Source organism: Cuculus canorus, chromosome 4 (genome assembly GCF_017976375.1).
Source record: "Cuculus canorus isolate bCucCan1 chromosome 4, bCucCan1.pri, whole genome shotgun sequence".
Taxonomy (NCBI): Eukaryota; Metazoa; Chordata; class Aves; order Cuculiformes; family Cuculidae; genus Cuculus; species Cuculus canorus.
This window is the reverse complement of record NC_071404.1, coordinates 25,867,881-25,886,183: the sequence shown is the minus strand read 5'-3', so window position 1 is coordinate 25,886,183 and position 18,303 is coordinate 25,867,881. Positions and strand designations below refer to the sequence as shown.

The 18,303-nt window shown below is 41.6% G+C and overlaps 1 protein-coding gene across 13 annotated transcripts in view; it reads left to right on the top strand.

Annotated features, from left to right (window-relative positions):
* The window catches only part of APBB2 (amyloid beta precursor protein binding family B member 2), a 190,632-nt gene that overhangs the window by 123,199 nt on the left and 49,130 nt on the right, over positions 1 to 18,303 (top strand). For all 13 annotated transcript variants that reach the window (XM_054064384.1, XM_054064380.1, XM_054064386.1 and 10 more), the window contains one exon: positions 16,653 to 16,799. In XM_054064384.1, the coding sequence (XP_053920359.1) occupies positions 16,653 to 16,799 (147 nt within the window). The remainder of the gene's footprint in view (positions 1 to 16,652; positions 16,800 to 18,303) is intronic.

Genomic DNA, 18,303 nt, shown 5'->3' with positions numbered 1-18,303 from the left:
GCTGCTTTGCAGTGGGAGGGACTGTGGGCAGAGCTGTTCAGTGCATCTGCCTCTGCCCTGAGTACAGGAGAACTAGTCACTGCATTAAAATAAATTTAAAAAATTAAATTTTCTCAGAGGCACCGAGTGGTGCTGCCTTTCAGCAAAGAGAACCGTGCCACCTTGTGGAAAGCTGAAGTAGTTGTTTTCCCCCACAGTGTGTCAACAACTTCTGCAGACTGTAGCACAGTAAAAATGTCAGTTTGGGGGAAAGTGTGTTGTATAATTCTTGTCATTCTTGTAAGAAAAGTGATTTATGCAGCAACACAGGTAAGCATTCAAAATTGTCAGTAAACAACAAATGCTTCTCTGTACATCACGTGCCCAAGATGCGTTCCGAGCTTTATATACTTGACATGTTGATGCAGGTTGGCTGCTCAAGGCCATAAAAGAGAAGGGGAAGCGGGAGAAAGGGGAGAGTGATTATTACATCCAGCTTCTTGATTTCAGTAATTTATTTTGGTAGGAATTTCTCGAAGACATGTCTCATGGTGCTTGACAAGGGTCCTAATTCTGCATGTGGAACATGCACAACTGGAAATGAGTTTTGAATTGGTACTTCCCAGGAGACAGATCATAACCTTCTTGCTTAATTTATAGAGCAACCTGTGCCTTTCTAATTGAGCTTCGAGGGAGGTAAAATGATGCTTTTACCAATTCCAGATTGTAAATTCTTTTAGGCTGTCTCTTTTTACGTTATTGTAAAATATGTTGTAAAAGTAGAGAAAGACAATACTTTTTTCCTTGCACTTGTGCAAAGAAACTGAACCTCCTGGGAAACCTGTCTCTGTCCCTAGGAATGGGACGAAAGATGGAAAGCTCATGTGACTCAATGTCTCGAAAATCTTTTCAGAATTGTCCTGTTTGGCCTGACGTTTGGGCTCACCTTTGTTTTCCCCTTTTAAATGTTGTTTTCTGGTAAGGCTTAATGTCGTCTTTCTGTGTTACACATGGATTTTTGAATTCCTGGTCTGCATTAGCCTGTTCGGCAGAGCTTCACTTTCCAGCCTTGTCCTTTTAAAGTATTTTCGACAGTATATTGATGTCTTAAGATTGAGAAGAATGTATTTATACTTGCGGATGTACTATGCAGTTGCTCCAAAAGTCTGTTTCCTGCTTCAGAAACCAGTAGACGCTCAGGATCTGAAAAGAAAAGACGATAAGGAGACTACTTCCGAGAGAGGAAGAGGTAGGAGATCAGAGAGTCGTTTGATTGGAAAAGATCTTTGAGATCAATTCTAACCATACCTGTCCAATACTAAACCATGTCCCTGAGCACTTCATCTACCCGTCTTTTAAATACTCCAGGGATGGTGACTCTACCACTTCCCTGGGCAGACATCTCCAGTGTCTGTCTCCTTTCAGATAGTTGTAGACAGTGATAAGGTGTCCTCTCAGCTTCCTTTTCTCCAGGCTAAACAACCTCAGGACCCTCAGCTGCCTCTCATAAGACTTGTTCCCCAGCCCCATCACCAGCTCTGTTGCCCTTCTCTGGGCACACTCCAGAGCCTCAGTGTCTGTCTTGTAGTGAGGGGCTCAAAACTGAACACAATACTCGAGGTATGGCCTCACCAGTGCTGAGTACATGGGCACAATCACTTCCCTGGTCCTGCTGGCCACACCGCTTCTGATGCTGACTGGGCTGCCTTTGGCCTTCTTGGCCACCTGGGCATGCTGCTGACTCATATTCGTCTGGCTGTCAACCAACACCTCCAGGTCCTTCTCTGCCAAGCAGCTTTCAAGCCACTCTTCCGCAAGCCTGTAGAGCTGCACGGGGTTGTTTTGTCCAAAGTGCAGGACCCAGCACTTAGAATCATAGAATCGTAGAATCACTAGGTTGGAAGGGACCTACTGGGTCATCGACTCCAACCATTCCTAACACTCCCTAAACCATGCTCCTCAGCACCTCATCACCTGTCCCTTAAACACCTCCAGGGAAGGTGACTCGACCACCTCCCTGGGCAGCCTGTTCCAGTGCCCAGTGACCCTTTCTGTGAAAATTTTTTCCTGATGTTCAGCCTGAACCTCCCCTGGTGGAGCTTGAGGCCATTCCCCCTTGTCCTGTTCCCTGTCACATGGGAGAAAAGTCCAGCTCCCTCCTCTCCACAACCTCCTTTCAGGTAGTTGTAGAGAGCAATAAGGTCTCCCCTCAGCCTCCTCTTCTCCAGGCTAAACAACCCCAGCTCTCCCAGCCACTCCTCATAAGACTTGTTCTCCAGCCCTCTCACCAGCTTCGTTGCTCTTCTCTGGACACACTCCAGAGCCTCAACATCCTTCTTGTGGTGAGGGGCCCAGAACTGAACACAGTACTCAAGGTGCGGTCTCACCAGTGCCAAGTACAGAGGGAGAATAACCTCCCTGGACCTGCTGGTCACACCGTTTCTGATACAAGGCAAGATGCCATTGGCCTTCTTGGCCACCTGGGCACACTGCTGGCTCATGTTCAGTTGTCTGTCAACCAACACCCCCAGGTCCTTCTCCTCTAGGCAGCTTTCTAGCCAGAACTCTCCTAGTCTGTAGCACTGCATAGGGTTGTTATGCCCCAAGTGCAGGACCCAGCATTTGGCCTTGTTGATCCTCATGCTGTTGGTCTCAGCCCACTGATCCAGCCCGTTCAGATCCCTCTGTAGAGCCTCCCTACTCTCCAGCAGATTGACACTTCCTCCCAGCTTACTGTCATCTGCAAACTTACTAAGGCTACATTCAGTCCCCTCATCCAGGTCATTGATAAAGATACTGAACAGAACTGGACCCAACACTGAGCCCTGGGGAACACCACTTGTGACCAGCCTCCAACTGGTTTTATCTCCATTTACCACAACTCTTTGGTCCTGACCATCCAGCCTGTTTTTTACCCAGGAGGGGGTGCACCTGTCCAGGCCTACATTTGCTTGTTTCTGGTCTTCTCCAGAAGCAAATATTCTGGCTAGACATAGGACCTTCAGTAAATAATCAGCGTGTGTCCTTGGTTATGCAGATGAGTCTGGTATCGTATACAAGGAAGAATTAACCAGAGAGGAGGAAGCTTTGCCATATCTAGTAATTCCAAGAAAGGATTGTCTGTTCATGCAAAAGTCTGTAATTCTGTCTCACAGTCAGAGTAGCTTCTAAACTTTTCAGGGCTAGCAGGAAGCATTCAGCCTTTTCCAGTGGTTTCACAATCCACCTGAGGCTGAATATGATCTTCTCATGAGCACGTGAAACACTACAAAAAGCCTCAGTTCAATTCATTTCAATTAATGAAATCAATTTAGTTAATTAGATCTGAGGAGTTTATTCCATCTTAAGTCTCCTTATGAAAAAAGATTAAAAGAAAATTCAGGCATCTTCAATAGTTTTTCTTCCAAAATGGTACTTCTGCTTGTTTTTGGAATAGGGATTTGTTTCTTTAAGAAGCAGTCTTTCTTTTTCATTCTTTAGGAAACACAACCTAGAAGATATCTAGAACCCATTCCTTTGCTCTTAACAGGGCACTACAATATGGAATCCCACGTATTAATTTCAAGTTTCTTCTTAAATGTTTTTGGAGGTTTTTTTTCCTTGACTAGTCTTACTGACAAACTGATTCAAGTATTACCTTCCCTTGATGGTCAAAAACCTTTGAACCTAAACTTTTTGAGGCTATTTTTTATCCTTTTATTCTATGTTTAGCCAGCTTCTAGTTCATTTATAACAAGCAATTATGTCTCTTCTTCAGCGTAGTTTTATTAAAGTAAACAAGCTGAGTGCTTTTAATTATTCGTAATGAGGCTAGGAGGCTTGCCGTCTTCTTTTGAGTTTCCCTGACTTTTGTAGCAGCTCTGTGTTTTCTGTCTCTAATATTTAACTACGGGTGATCAGATTTGTTACTTGGGTGGAGTTTTTCCAGAGTCTTGTAGCGTAGCTTTAGAATGTCCGTATTTTCTATTGGAAAGTAATTTACGTGTAGTTTCATTTACTTTTTCATCACCTGAGTATATAATTATTTTAGTTGCAACTTTAAGCCATAATTATAACCATGTTTATCAGTTTACAAGATTGAGTGGAAGAAAAGTTCTGGTTTTCATCTCAACAATCTGAGTGCACCTTGGTCAGGAGAGGGGAATTGGATGCTTTGTTTTTTCAATGAATCTTCTTGCTGGTAGCTGAAAGTTTCTTGTGAACAGCGGAATTTTGTATTTGGAGGATTAGCGTAAGCAGTGCGTATAAAGTTTATTTAACACTAAGCTACTGCCAATAGAAAACTAAGTTTGTCTCTGGAAATACTGATTTTTGCGTTGCTGAGATGGTGTGGAAATGGCTTCAGAAAATGCAGGAAAGCAGATTATGCTCAGTGTTCATGGATCTTCCTTAAATAGTGTTCTTAAATATTTTACATCAGAAGAACCGTAGTGTAAGAATTAAGTAGTTTTTTTAAAAAAAATGTTTTCTTTTGGTACTGGTTTATCTTAGGCTTCCAGAGGGAAGAATGATAATCTGGGAGTAAAATCTTAAAAATTTTAACAACCAAACAAAAACCCAACCTAAAATGAAAATAAACATTTTGATGGAGTTTGAAGAGAGTTTTTTTTCCTTGTTTCTTTCAAACACAAAAAGGTGCACTTAGTTTCCTTCCCTTCCCACTACTGGACTTCTGGGTAGTCATTTTAGTCTTTTTCAGAACTGTGAGTCAAAACACAGATCTTCTTTTGAAACATCCAGTTAATAATCAAAGAAAGGTCAGTCTTGATAATCACTATAGTGTAGCAAAACTTTGTCCGTCTTTCTATCCTTGCAGCTTCTGTGTAGCAGTGGTGAATGATGGGATGACAGTTTCTAAACTAGTTGATTGGTTCTGATTCTGCCTCTCTGCCATTAGCCGCTTTAAGGCACCCTCCGTGCTCTGGAGATGCTGCCGGTAAATGATGCAGGTGCTCTAGAACATTCTGCTTTGAAAGTAGTTTTAGAAGTGGCAGACTAAAGCACTGAAATACATCTCCTCAACAGTTTTTTTTATGATAGTGTCTTTCTCATTTTGTACACTAGAACTTCTGGAGAGTGTGTTTGCTCATTCATTCTCTCAAGACTGATGCTTCTTGCTATTGATATCTGTTGAGTGATTAGGTGTTGTTTTAAGTGATGATGTCATGATCTGAGGTCATAATATAAATTTCCACCTAAGGGATATTTGCTTCCCCCTTGTCTCTAAGTGGAGTTAATCAAATACAAGGATTAGTCCGAGGCAGAGGAAAATTTAGTGTTTTTCGTAAATCTGAGGAATTTACTTTTTTAATGGTACACAGAATTTGCAATATCATTAATTGCTATAATATATATATAATATAAATATCTTGGATAATGTAGTTTGATTTCTTGAGCAATCTAAGAGTTATGGGGCAGCTAGTGAGGGAGTCTGGGGCCCAGGTGATTTTTTTCCTTCCTCCTTCCAGTTGCAGGTAGTGACACTGGAAAGAACATATGGGCCCAGTCTATTAATACATGGTTTCATGACTGGTGTTACCATAACAACTTGAGGTTTTTGGACAATGGGATGGCCTACACAGCACCAGGTTTACAGGCATCAAATGGGAGCTGCCTTTTTCAATGGGGAAGGAGGGCCTTTATTTGGGAGCTCACAGGGCTCATTGACAGGGCTTTAAACTAGATGTGAAGGGGAAGGGGGGACAATATCAGTCTTGCCTATGACAAGCTGCAGGAAGATACACTATGGTTAGAGGGACAGGGTGCTAGTATGGGCCCTCCACCTGCTGCCCTGGGGGATGCTTGGGACGTTGCAGGGCAGATGAAGTCTTGCAGAGATGAGCTGGAGGCTGCTGAGGTAGTAGAAGCCAGCAAGGAAACTTCATAGAATACCTTAAGGGAAATAAGGGGTCTTCCACTAAGAAGGTGATGCAGCCAACAACCCAGTGAAATGCCTCTAGACAAACAAGTAACTTGAGCAGACAAACAGGAGGAGCTGGAAGCTACCATGCTGCTAGAAAGCTGTGACCTGATTGGCGTTACTGAAACTTGATGGAATGAATCCCATGACTGGAGTGTGGCTATTGATGGCTACAGGCTGTTCAGAAGGGACAGCGTGGGAAGGAGGGGTGGAGGCATTGCCCTCTATGGCAGGAAATGGATAGAGTGTGAAGAGCTGTCCCTGAAGAATAGCTGCTAACAGGTCAAAAGCTAATGGGTGAGAATAATAGACCAAGGCAACAAAAGGAATCTTGTGACTGGTGTATACTACAAGCCACCTGATCAAGCAGAGTCTGTGGATCAAGCCTGCTTCCTCCAGCTACAGGAGGCTTCATGCTCACAAGCTGTCATGGTACTGAGGGACTTCAACCACCTAACATATGCTGAAAAAGTAGCACAGCAAGCTGTGGGCAATCCAGGAGACTCCTAGAGTGCATTGAAGATAATTTCTTAATCCAGCTAATAGACACCCCCACCTGAGGGGATGCAATGCTGGACCTGATGATCACCAGTACTAGTGAGCTCATCAGTGACATCAAGATCGGAGGCAGCCTGGGCTGCTGTGACCACACACTGGTGAAGTGAGGTATACAGAGAGGCGGGGATTATAGTCAGGACCCTAAATTTTAGGAAAGCAGACTTCCAGCTCTTCGAGTTAGTCAGTAGGGACCCCTGGGATACTGTCCTCAGGGACAAGGGCAGAGCTGGCAAATAAATTTTAAGTCTGCTCTCTATGAAATGCAAGAGTGCTCAGTTCCCAGATGTAGGAAATCAGGCAAGAAAGGGAAGAGACCAGTGTGGTTGAGTCAAGACCTGCTGGTCAAACTGAAGAACAAGAGGGATCTGCACAGGCAGTGCAAGCAGAGACAGGGAACCTGGGAAGAGTATAGAGACACTGCCTGGTTGTATAAGGATGGAATCAGAAAGGTCAAGGCACAGCTGGACATGAACTTGGTAAGGGAAGTGAAGACTAACAAGAAGGGCTTCTACAGGTATGTCAATCAGAAAAGGAAGGTTAAAGAAGTGTCCCCCACTGATGGATGGAAATGGTGACCTTGTATCAACAGACAAGGAGAAGGCTGAGACACTCAACAACATTTTTACCTCAGTCTTCACTAATACCCACTCTCCTGTCCACTTCTGGGTCAAAGAACAACAAGATCAAGTTGGGGACCAAGGGGGATAAAGCTCCTCCCACTGTATGGGAGGATCGAGTTAGTGACCACCTGAGGAACGTGAACATATATGTCTATGGTACCTGATGAGATTCATCCCTGAGTCCTGACTGATGCAGTTGGCAAGCCACTCTCCATGATATTTCAAAAGTCATGGCAGGCAAGGGAAGTCTCTGGTGACTGGAAGAAGGGTAACATTGTGCGCATTTTTAAAAAGGGTAGAAGAGGTGACCCTGGGAACTACCAGCCTGTCAGCCTCAGCTCTGTGCCTGGGAAGATCATGAAACAGATCCTCCTAGAAGCTGTGCTGAAGCACATGAAGGATGGGGAGGTGATTAGCAGCAGCCAGCACGGCTTCATCAAGGGCAAGTCCTGTCTTACCAACCTAGTGGCTTTTTATGAGAGGATAACCACATCAGTGGGCATGGGAAAATGAATGTAAACTCTCTGGGCTTCTGTAAAGCCCTGTACACAGTCCTCCACAACATCCTTCTCTCTAAATTGGAGACATGTGGATTTGATAGGTGGACTGTTTGATGGATAAGGAATTGGTTGGATGGTTGCATTCAGAGAGCAGTGGTCAATGGCTCAATGTCCAGATGAAGATCTGTGACCAGTGGTGTCCCCCAGGGGTCCATACTGTTTAATAGTTCTATTGATGATATGATGAAGTGCACCCTCATCAAGTTTGCAGGTGACACCAAGCAGAGTGGTGCAGTTGTCACACCAGAAGGACGAGATGTAATCCAGCAGGACCTGGACAAACTGGAGAAGTGGGCCTGCATGAACCTCAAGAGGTCCAACAAGGCCAAGTTGCAAGGTCCTACACCTGGATCACGGCAATCCATGGTTTCAGTACAGGACAAGGGGACAACATGATTGAAAGCTGCCTTCTCGAGAAGGACTCTCCAGCCCCCTGAAGAAGAGGTGCTAATTGATGAGAAGCTCAACATGAGTTGGCAATGCATACTTGCAGCCCAGAAGGCCAACCGTACCCTGGGCTGCATCAAAAGAAGCGTGACCAGCAGGTCAAGGGAAGTGGTTCTGCCTCTCTCTTCCGCTCTTGTGAGACCTCACCTGGAGTATTGTGTCCAGTTCTGGAATCTTCAACATAAGAAGGACATGGAGCTGTTGCAGCGGGTCCGGAGGAGGGCTGCAAAGATAATCAGAGGGCTGGAGCACCTCCCATACAGGGACAGGCTGAGAGAGTTGGGGTTGTTCAGCATGGAGAAGAGAAGGCGCTGGGGTGATCTTATAGTGACCTTCCAGTACCTGAAGAGGAACTACAGGAAAGCTGGGGAGGGTCTTTTTTCAAGGGCATGTAGTCATAGGGCTAGGGAGAATAGCTTTAAATTGGAAGGTAGAAGATTTAGATTAGACATTAGGAAGAAATTCTTCATGATAAGAGTGGTAAGGCACATGCACAGGTTGCCCAGGGAAGCTGCGGATGCCCCATCCCTGGAAGGTGTTCAAGGCCGGGTTGGATGGGGCGTTGGGCAGCCTGATCTGATGAGAGGTGTCCCTGCTTATGGCAGGAGAGTTGGAATTAGATGATCTTTAAGGTCCCTTCCAACCCAAACAGTTCTATGATTCTGATTAGATCCTGCAAAATGTTGCATGTCTTTCACTCTTAGAGATCCCACGTATCTCCGGGATCTAATTAGATGCAGAGCTATCATGCAGGATCAGTATGTGGGTGACTAAACAAGAGGAGATATAGAGGGAAAGGTTTTACTTGTAGCCTTCCTTACAAAAATATGTTACTAAGCCATTCCTTATGGGAAGAGAATGTAACCTGCTATAAAATTTACCATTAATTTCCAGGGTTTTAGTGCAGTAATTAGGTCCTGAATTTTGTGGCATTAGCAGTATTTGATTTATTAAGATATACTGTATGAAAAGATTGTATTTGGCTTCTGCATTTCTACAGGATTGGGAGAAGATAAAATGTAAGACCTCCTCAATCAAATCAAAATACCTTCTTGGCCTATAAAGTTCTGGTAATGACAGTGGCTTTGCTGCAGGATTTCCAGTCTTTTCACAAGGAATTGTTGCTGGAGTAATGAGAACATAGATAGCAATTACATTACAGGAGGAGAAATGATGCAGATGCAAACTGTGTGTGGGTCACGCTTTACCCTTGAAGGAATTACTACTTTTAGTGCCGTGGGTGGCCTGGTTGCACAGGCAGTTGGGGTGCCGTGCCAGTAACAGTTGTCCCCACGGGGAGGTAAGTTCCTTGGCTGACGGATGGTTGAGGCAGTTCTGGAGCCAGTGTGCCCTGCCTCCGAAATCACGGCTGTGAAGTGCTGAATGTGCTGCCATGACCCCCATGTAATGAGAAACCACTTCTGGTGTGAAGTAGTGCAGTTCAAATTTGTAGCTACTCTACCAGGAGGTGGTTGCAATGTTTAAGAAAACATGAATATACATGTTTGGGGTTTTTTTAACTATTTCTTTTTACATGATGCTGTTTCTTCTGGTGGTTGTTGAAGAAGAGTTTTCTGTTGCTTCACCACATGAAAGTGCTAGTGTCATCTTCAATACCATTTGTCATGGAGATGCAAGTTTTTCTTGGCTGTATGCAGCCATTTGAGAAACCTGGCTGTTTTGCAGAATGCAAAAAAAAATCCTGGATGCTGCTCTTAGAGATTTTTTTTTTTCTTGGAAGAATCTGCATTTCCTAATATTTTATTGTTTCTTATTTTTAAGTGGCATTAATCACAAGTATGTGGTACAAGAGTACATACTTATGCACCCTCATCAGAAAAATGGACAATTTCAGGTTAAAGAAAACAAGTGCAGAGCATTAGTTTTTAAGAAATGAGTGTACACATTCTTTCATGTCCTATAAACTCCAACAGGGCTTGTCTTTACTGACAAAGCATCTGTGTGTTTGTTGTGGTCATTTTTTGTGTTGCAGAATAATGAAACCCGCTTGAGTTATCCTAACAAGTAGATCCTGATCTGAGCATCATTGCAACAGTCAGCCTTTATTTATTAGTTTCTAGTGAAAAATATGATGGCCACCTTTTCACTGAGGAAGCATGTTTCTTGTTTCACTGTATTAAAATGAAACCTCAAACACCCTTAACGGCTCAAAACAGAATCCATAGAACAGTCCCTTTAGGATGTGAAGTCAAGGTATCTGCACAGCATCTGAAATCAAAGCCTGTTCTTTACTGAGAAGACTGGAGTAAAGAATAAGATTATTTTAATTTCTTCTTTAGAACTACATATAGCAAAAGATTATTAATACAAAATATTAGTGTCCATTCAATTTTTGCTCAATTGACTAAATTTTTTACTTGATTCAGAAATACAGTCATGAATAAGAAATTGGGATTCAAAAAGTCTTGAACCAGCACAATGGTCCTGCAACATTTTCTTGCCTTGATAGAGCAGGTTTGACCACTGGCTGGGAGCCAGCAGGAACCACTGAGAGAGATGTATTAAACTCAAAACAGGAAAGGGACTTCTGTCATCCTATGTGCTGGAGTCTACGAGTCTAGAAAAAATGCAACTGTAGTGTCTTGGAGAATGAGTAATGGACTATGAAAGCAGAAAGTTGAATATTAACCTGCTTTAGAGAAGTGGTTTATTATAAAGGTTGGTGTACGGTATTTGTAAACCCTTGTACTTTATTCCATAGAAGTTTAACTGATATTTATTTGCTTGATATAGTGGTTATTACTTGATTTCTGAATTCTGTTGTGACCCGAGTATCTGTGTGCTTGTTTTTTTATTATGTGCAGATTTTCAGCAAGTCAAATAATACAACACAAACTGCAACAGAGAGCTGGAAATGTTGAAAAATCTTATTAGTGTGGTTTTGATTATGTGTTTTGAGTTTTTTGTAATTAAGAATTTTTATGTGACAACTGTCTGTTTCTCTGAGAAAATGGTTGCATTGCGGTCTGTTCATGTCAATTAAATCAAAGTGTTTGCTTGTTCATTAATTGCATAAGAGCTCTTTATTCTTTTGTTACTCAGTTAGTTTTGATCATCTCCAATATTTTCATCTAGAATCAATGCAGTCTTTCTTAATGTGTAGCAGACAAATACACAGGAACATACTTCTTTCTTTATTTTAAAATAGAGTAGCTATATTTTATGATACTTGATCTTCTAAAGCATAAAAAAATGGGGTTATTTTATTTTAAAACTATAAGAAAATATAAGTGGAATTTCCAAGATTGTGTTGGCTGCATAAGAAACAGTTAATTATGTGACCTACATGCTGTGTCTCAGGCACAAGCCTGCTCAGTGGTCTGTGACAAAAGGCCTTATTAAATACTGTAATGATATCCATATGTCTGCAGACAGATGTAACCTTTAAGGAAACAAAAGGGAAAGTGCTCAAACCAAGTCCTGTAGGCTCAGAAGTAGAGGCAGTAGTAGGATAGATTTAAATCATCAAAGCAAGCATACTCTAATATGGATGTTCATAGTGGTTACCATCAGCTCTGTGATCTGAAAACCAGTCAGTCTGTGGTTTTGTCAGGTGCATTAGTTTGTTGTTCTCAAGTTGATGTTCTAATCAATTTTCTCTTTGTACTGGGATCTTTTCTACCCATGTGCTTATCCATCCAGTTTCCAATACTACTCTGCCATCGTTGTCTATTTGATCTCTTGTCCTCTGTCTAGTAGGGAATTGTATTTGCTTTGGGTTTCTTGATTATTTTATTCTTTTTTATTTTTTAAAGGAACATGCATAGCACTACATGAGGCAACAGTTAAAGCGTGGCATTTGCTTACACGCAGGGATGTGTCATGGTTTTGCATTCCTATCAGAGATCTTTCCGGAGTTCCCATGGAAAAGCTGCTGCAGAGCAGAACCCTACCTTGTGGTGAAGATGTTGCAATGCCAAAGAGCAGAAGTGTGATCCGTGGTTCATTCATTCCTTCAAACCTAAAGCTCACAGCTTTAGGTGATGTTTTAGATCAGAACTGCCCTGCAAGGGAGATTTATAGCTGTTTACAGAGTTTGGATTACAGCATTTATGATTTTGGTTCTTTGGCTACAGATCATTAACCCTGAAACATTAGTTGGATTTACAGTCATGCAAACGTGTTCCACAGAACTGTAAAACTGAGCAGTGATACCTGTGTTGTCACTTCTGTTCACCTGTCTTTTCATGGGGCAGTGGGTGGTAAGGTGGCCTTTCCTCCCTGTGTATTTTCTTTCAACAATGTCCTGTGTAGCCTAGTAGGAACGTGGAGTTTCTAATCTAAATGCAAAAACAAGATCATTCACATAACCATGGCTTAAATGATATTTCTTCCTTCAGTTCTCTCATACACACAGTGTTCGTGGTAGTATCTTTGATCTTCCCAATTCCAAACAGCAGTGATCCAAATACAGTGTACAATTCCTGAATCTCTTTCATTCTGCTGTATTTTCAGCTTCCTGTGTTTTTACCTTTATTCAGCTATGGTTATTTAAATAATCCTTGTTAGAGTTTTGATTTTAAGATAAAGCAGATGTTCTGATCAGGCACAGAAAACTGCAAGATTTTAATTTGTAAGTTAATACTAGTAATGTATAACAGGATACAAGGGTTATTAGTTTATTCTCTTATGGAGGACAGAAATGAGGTAGACTACTGTAAGCCATAAAATTTGCATCTGGATTGCTTTGAAATTATGAGGGACTAGTAATTATGATTTGCCAGTAACTATCTGTGAGCCTCAAGTAGAGCAACTTGGACGTTCCTCATAATGACAGCTGGTTGTTTTACTGAACTCGCAGAGTCTTAGTCAAGGAGAACCGCACTCTGATTTTGTTGGTGGGAACTGGGGAACCATGATGTTATGTTAGTGTGCTAGAGAACTAAGTAGTTCTGTTGTTGTGGCTAACTGAGCTAGCCCTCAGTCAAGTCATACCTGATTTGAGACACTGGGTGGTTTGTTTCTGTTGCGTTTTGTGCTCTTTTGTTTTAAAGAAAACCTGTGAGTCAAATAATCAATGAAGGGGGGAACCCACCAATAATAAAACATGAAGTGGATCTTCTATAACACAGTTGTTGTATAGTTGTTCTGTAACACAGTATGCAGAGAGAGACAAACACGCAGGCATGCATGCTCACACTTCCACCGCTCTCCCATCTCATAGGGGTGTGTATATGTACTTCTGTTATACTAAGGATGAGTGAACTGTGGTATGTATCACACGTTACTTTGAGTCCTCATATCCTTTAGTACTGTAATCCACGTGAAGGTCTGCCATCGCTTCTGTGTCATGCCAGCACGTGTATTAAGTTAACCAAGAAGTAGAAGAGTTTTGGTCTTCATGTGTATTTTGAGCAGAAGCATGTTTCTTTTATGTGTATGCTCAGGTACGTGCATAACCTTGTAAGTAGGATGTTGAGTGTTTCTGGGGTTTATTGAGGGTGGTTTTTTTTTTGTTTGCAGTTAGTCTTTGGGAAACAGGTTTGTTTTGATGAAGCTGTTCTGAAGCATTTTATGTGGGTGATGGCAAGGGCTTCTTGTAAAACACTGAAACAAAAACTTGTCAGGTGCCAGAAGCCAACAGGGTTTCTCATGTCTACCTAGAGTGGAAGCACGGAGAGAGAATGGAAGCAGGGAAGGAAGTCAAGCCCTTCCACAGATGGGAATAGGTAGGATGTCCCATTCAGCTCACTCTCCTGTCATGACAGTGGAGTGGGAAGGGAAAGAAAGAAGAGTGGATGCCACTCCTGGAGAATTTTAAACATAGAATAAAAATGCCCAGGAAAAATAGCCAAAACTCTTCACCATTTTTACTAATAAGAAATTTAACTGCTGTCAGCATGAACTGATTGTCTCTCACCAGTTTTTTGCCTTCTTAAGATATACTCTGTTCTGTGCAAGAACTTTATTTATCTTTATGTTTAGAAAGCAGCTAACAAATTGCAGATGTAGTTGAGAAATGAAGAGTAATGAGGAAACTATATGCTTATTGTATGTATTTAGTTCTTCACCTTTCTTAAGATGATTTAGAGAAATGTTTTGGTTAGCATTCTGTTACTCATCTTAATATTGAAATACTTTTAAAGAAAGGCTTTCTTCTGGTACAGTAAAAATCTCTATTTTAAAGCTTGCAAGGATAAATATTTAATACCCCAGTGGGCATTGCAGCACTTACAGTCAGATTCATGAGCACCTGATATGCCAAAGCCAATTCTGCAATCTCAAGATTAGAAAATCTTAACTGCTAAAAAGTTTATATTTTAGTATCTTGTGTAGCCCTGAAGTGAAGAGCACCCATCAATGGTGACATCTCCTTTGTTTCCTCTTTTACCTTCTCCCTCATCTCCCTTTAAAGCCTGAAATTCAGTACTTTTGTGCATTTCCAGCAGACCTGTGTCGGGAATCAACAGTGTAGGAGAATTTGCATATTGGTTTCCTTGTTTGCAAAGAAAAAAAAATAATCCACAAAAAATCTAGAGGCCTAAGAAGCTTTAATTTTTTACTCACACTCGCTAACAGGTTTCACACAATCTGCAAAGTGTATATGCTGTCTCATGCCTTTGATGACATGCATGGTTAGTGACTCACTGGAAAAGGTGTCAGAAATACAAGGGGCTGGGTTTCTGCTTGCAAAGTGGGCCTAGGTGAGTGTGTCATGCAAGCTGAAAGAGAAGTTTTAAAGGGGAGAAGGGAGAACCTCGTCAATCTTTTTACTCAGTGGTGAATTATATTCCTCCCTAGTTTGCCAAATTTGACATATTATAAATATTTAAAATACCTTGGTGCTTTGGGGTCTTTTTTTGAGGGCAGTTGTTCCCCAATGGCACACCAGTGATGGTGTGTGAGCTTGATCTACTTGCTGACTTCACAATCATTTTTTAGAATGCAGCAAATGAATATTCATTGTCTGCTTTTGAACTCTGAAGCCGATTTATTTACTGCGTCTCAAAAAGGGAGATTAATTGATAACTCCAGTGTGGACCTGCAGTTGCTGCTTCTGAGGTATATGGTCATGTGGGTGGGGTCCCACTGCAGGCTCTGGGGCTTCTCGCAGTCGCTGGTGCCGTGCCAACTTCCTTCAGGTGGTTCCCAGGATCATTGCCTGCTTTCCCTAGGACTCACAGGATGCTGCTGACAGGAAAAAAAAAAAAAAGCTTTGTGGCACAAGGCGGCAGCACTGGACAATGAGTCTGTGCAGGGTCAAAATTGCGCTGTCTTCCTAACAGGGAACTGAATTGACTGGAACAGTTGCAAGTTAGTTCACCAGAACAACATAGCATTTCAGGACAGCATAATGTTTCAGAAGAGACGTGAATGACACTAACACTGAGGCAAGCAGCACAACAAGGACTGAGTACTAACTGACATCAGTACTTGATGCATCTTGGCAAGGGAAGACTTGGGGTGAAAGAACAGAGGTTGTATACAGTGGCAGATTTTTAGTTATTAATTGTAAGTTTTCTTACTTCTGCTTTTGGAGTTTATGCCTGCTCTCTGTAGGGGAGACATGATTAACAAAGAGGATTTGCATGTAAGAAGTGAGTGCAGCTTCATGTCAGTGCCAGTACACTATCTAATCACTGACTCAAACGAAGTGTTTCTGCATATTGTGCAGGGAAACCAGAGCTCAGAAGTGGGATGGCATTTGATCTGGCAGTGTTCAGTGGCGATGTCTGTTGGCGTATTAAATACGTAGAAAACAGCAGGAGTTTTGTGTGGGGTCATTAAGGAACTATTAATGCTAAACCTTTCGCGACTATCTTAAATGTTTGGTGTGCCTTTTAAGGAGGTGCAAGTCTGTTGCGCATCCATTGCCGGCAGTGCGTTGCCTTTTGAGAATGAGATATACTCGTAATGTTCTTCAGAGGAAATCTTGGTCTCAGAGGCAAAGTCCTATTGACTTAGTGTGAGCTCTGTATTTCGTGTATCATTAAAGCTTGAGAGGAAATGTGCAGTGTTTTTTTCAGAATTAGTTTTGTATTTATTATTCTGGTAAATGTAGGGTAAAGGTGGTGTCATTCAATTTCTCCCATTCTGTTTTGTTTGCAAAAAGCACCATACGTGCAACGTATCGTTACCTTGGCTTGTTCTGCCAACTGAGCACTCTGGTTGGCTAAACATCCTTCTGCTAAGAAACTGTATAATTAGATTGTTTTATTTTAAAGGTCATTTTTAATTCCTTCTAGAAGAAAAAGTCTATTTTCCTCTTACAAATAGCTTAGCTTTTTGTTAGTGCTTTGAATTTCTTATTGTTTACTACCTTAGCTAAACTTACTGCAGAAGTGATTGCTGTAATCCACAAAAAAAAAAAAATTCTGGTTAAAAGCCAGGCAGTGAGATACACTATTGAGTGTGAATCTCACAGTAGATATGATGTGATGTGATAGTATTTTCTTTCTTTTCAGTTTGATCTAAGGCCTTTATTTTGTTGTCGTAGCTGGGGATCTTTAACCTAGTTTCTGTTGCATGACAAGATTTCCATAGCTGGATACAGCAGCATGTTGTGTGCTCTGATACATTTTCAGATATTTTTTTGTTTCTTTTTAGTGCTTTGCTGTGCGATCTCTGGGCTGGGTAGAAATGGCAGAAGAAGATCTCGCTCCTGGAAAAAGCAGTGTTGCTGTGAACAATTGCATCAGACAACTCTCTTACTGTAAAAATGACATCAGAGACACTGTCGGCATTTGGGGAGAGGTAAGAACGGGGTGAACTTCTTGTCTGGGAATATCCCCTATACTGCATACCTATGCAACAATATTGGGACAAACTGTTGAAATGGGTAGTAGTTTTCTCCTCACCAGAGGTGTGAGGGATGCTTTGGAACAGCCTTTTCACACATTTCCCAGTGTGGAGAAGGGGCATCAAGGAAACAGACTGGTGTGACCTGTGGTTCAGAAATGTATGAGAAGATCGAGGCTGATGGACAGATGGCTTACTTTAAGATGATTATTTCATCACTGTTTCAGAAGGAAACTAATTTTATATCATCAGTCTGTTGATTCCTGTGCAGTAACTAGTGAATCTGTTCACCAGTGTCATCTAGTTTTGAAGGATGCCAGAAACAGAGCACCCAGCTCTTTGCTTTCTTGGTTTTGTGATGGGTCAGTACACTTTCATCAGCTGAGCTGTGCAAGCTCTGTACTTCTTCTGGCATCAAAGACGGGATAACACTGTGGGAGTGTGGGGAAGAAACGCGGAGAAAGTATTGTGGTGTGGAAAAGAGTTGTGTTGGGGACAGATGAAGAAGTGGAGGGTGTTGAGGGATCAGAAAGTAAAACAAGAAAGGAAAAGCTAGGATTGTAGTGGTGGAATCTGCAGAGGGCATGGGAGACAAACCTGTTGAAAAATAGTTTTGCTATTTGATGGATCAGCTTAAACTTCAGCCAAATCTCTACCTCTTTCCTGACCTCTTTTCATGAGGATTACACTAATGTGGATTTACTAGCCAATATCTGAATGCAAAACTGATGTAGGAGTGAATGTTGTTACCTTCACTGTTATCTGTGATCTAAAACAAACAGCGCTGCCAAACAGAAGAGGAATTAAAAGAAAGACTTGTCTGTTTCAGTGAAAAATTTTAGGAAAAATATTCTTCAGTATTCCAAGTTATTGTTACAGTCTAAGTCTTGTGTCCAGTGTCCTTGCCATGACCACTTAAATGCTGAGACACTTCAGAGGAGCAACTACGAGAAAGTGCCTGTTAAAAATGAAAGTGATGTTTCAAGGGACAGAGAATTCCCTATCTATTTAAAAATAATTTCAGAAGAGTTTTTTTAATATACAAGAAGGATTTTATACATATGGATTAATGAGGTAACATTGGTCTTCCTTTTTATTACTTCTGGAAACACTTTCATTTAATTAATCTAGCTAGACAAGCAATTAGAGGTGTGTCAGTCATGGACCTTGGTCTTACTGCTGACCCTGGGAGGGACACCCACCCCCCCAACCCTCCCTGCTATCTTTACATGTGTGTAATCCCATCCATTTTTCAAATGAAAGAACTGAGATATATCGTTTACTTTGAAATCACACGCTTTTTATTTGTTTACGATTTAATGTTCACATTTTTACATATTTCTCTCTGTCAATTCCATTGTTCTTTTTTTGGAAACCTTTGCAGGTTTTCAAGTCAAACCAGTAAAAAATTTTGGACCTCTTGAATGGAAATTTTGATTAAGAATGCTATTCATAAAAA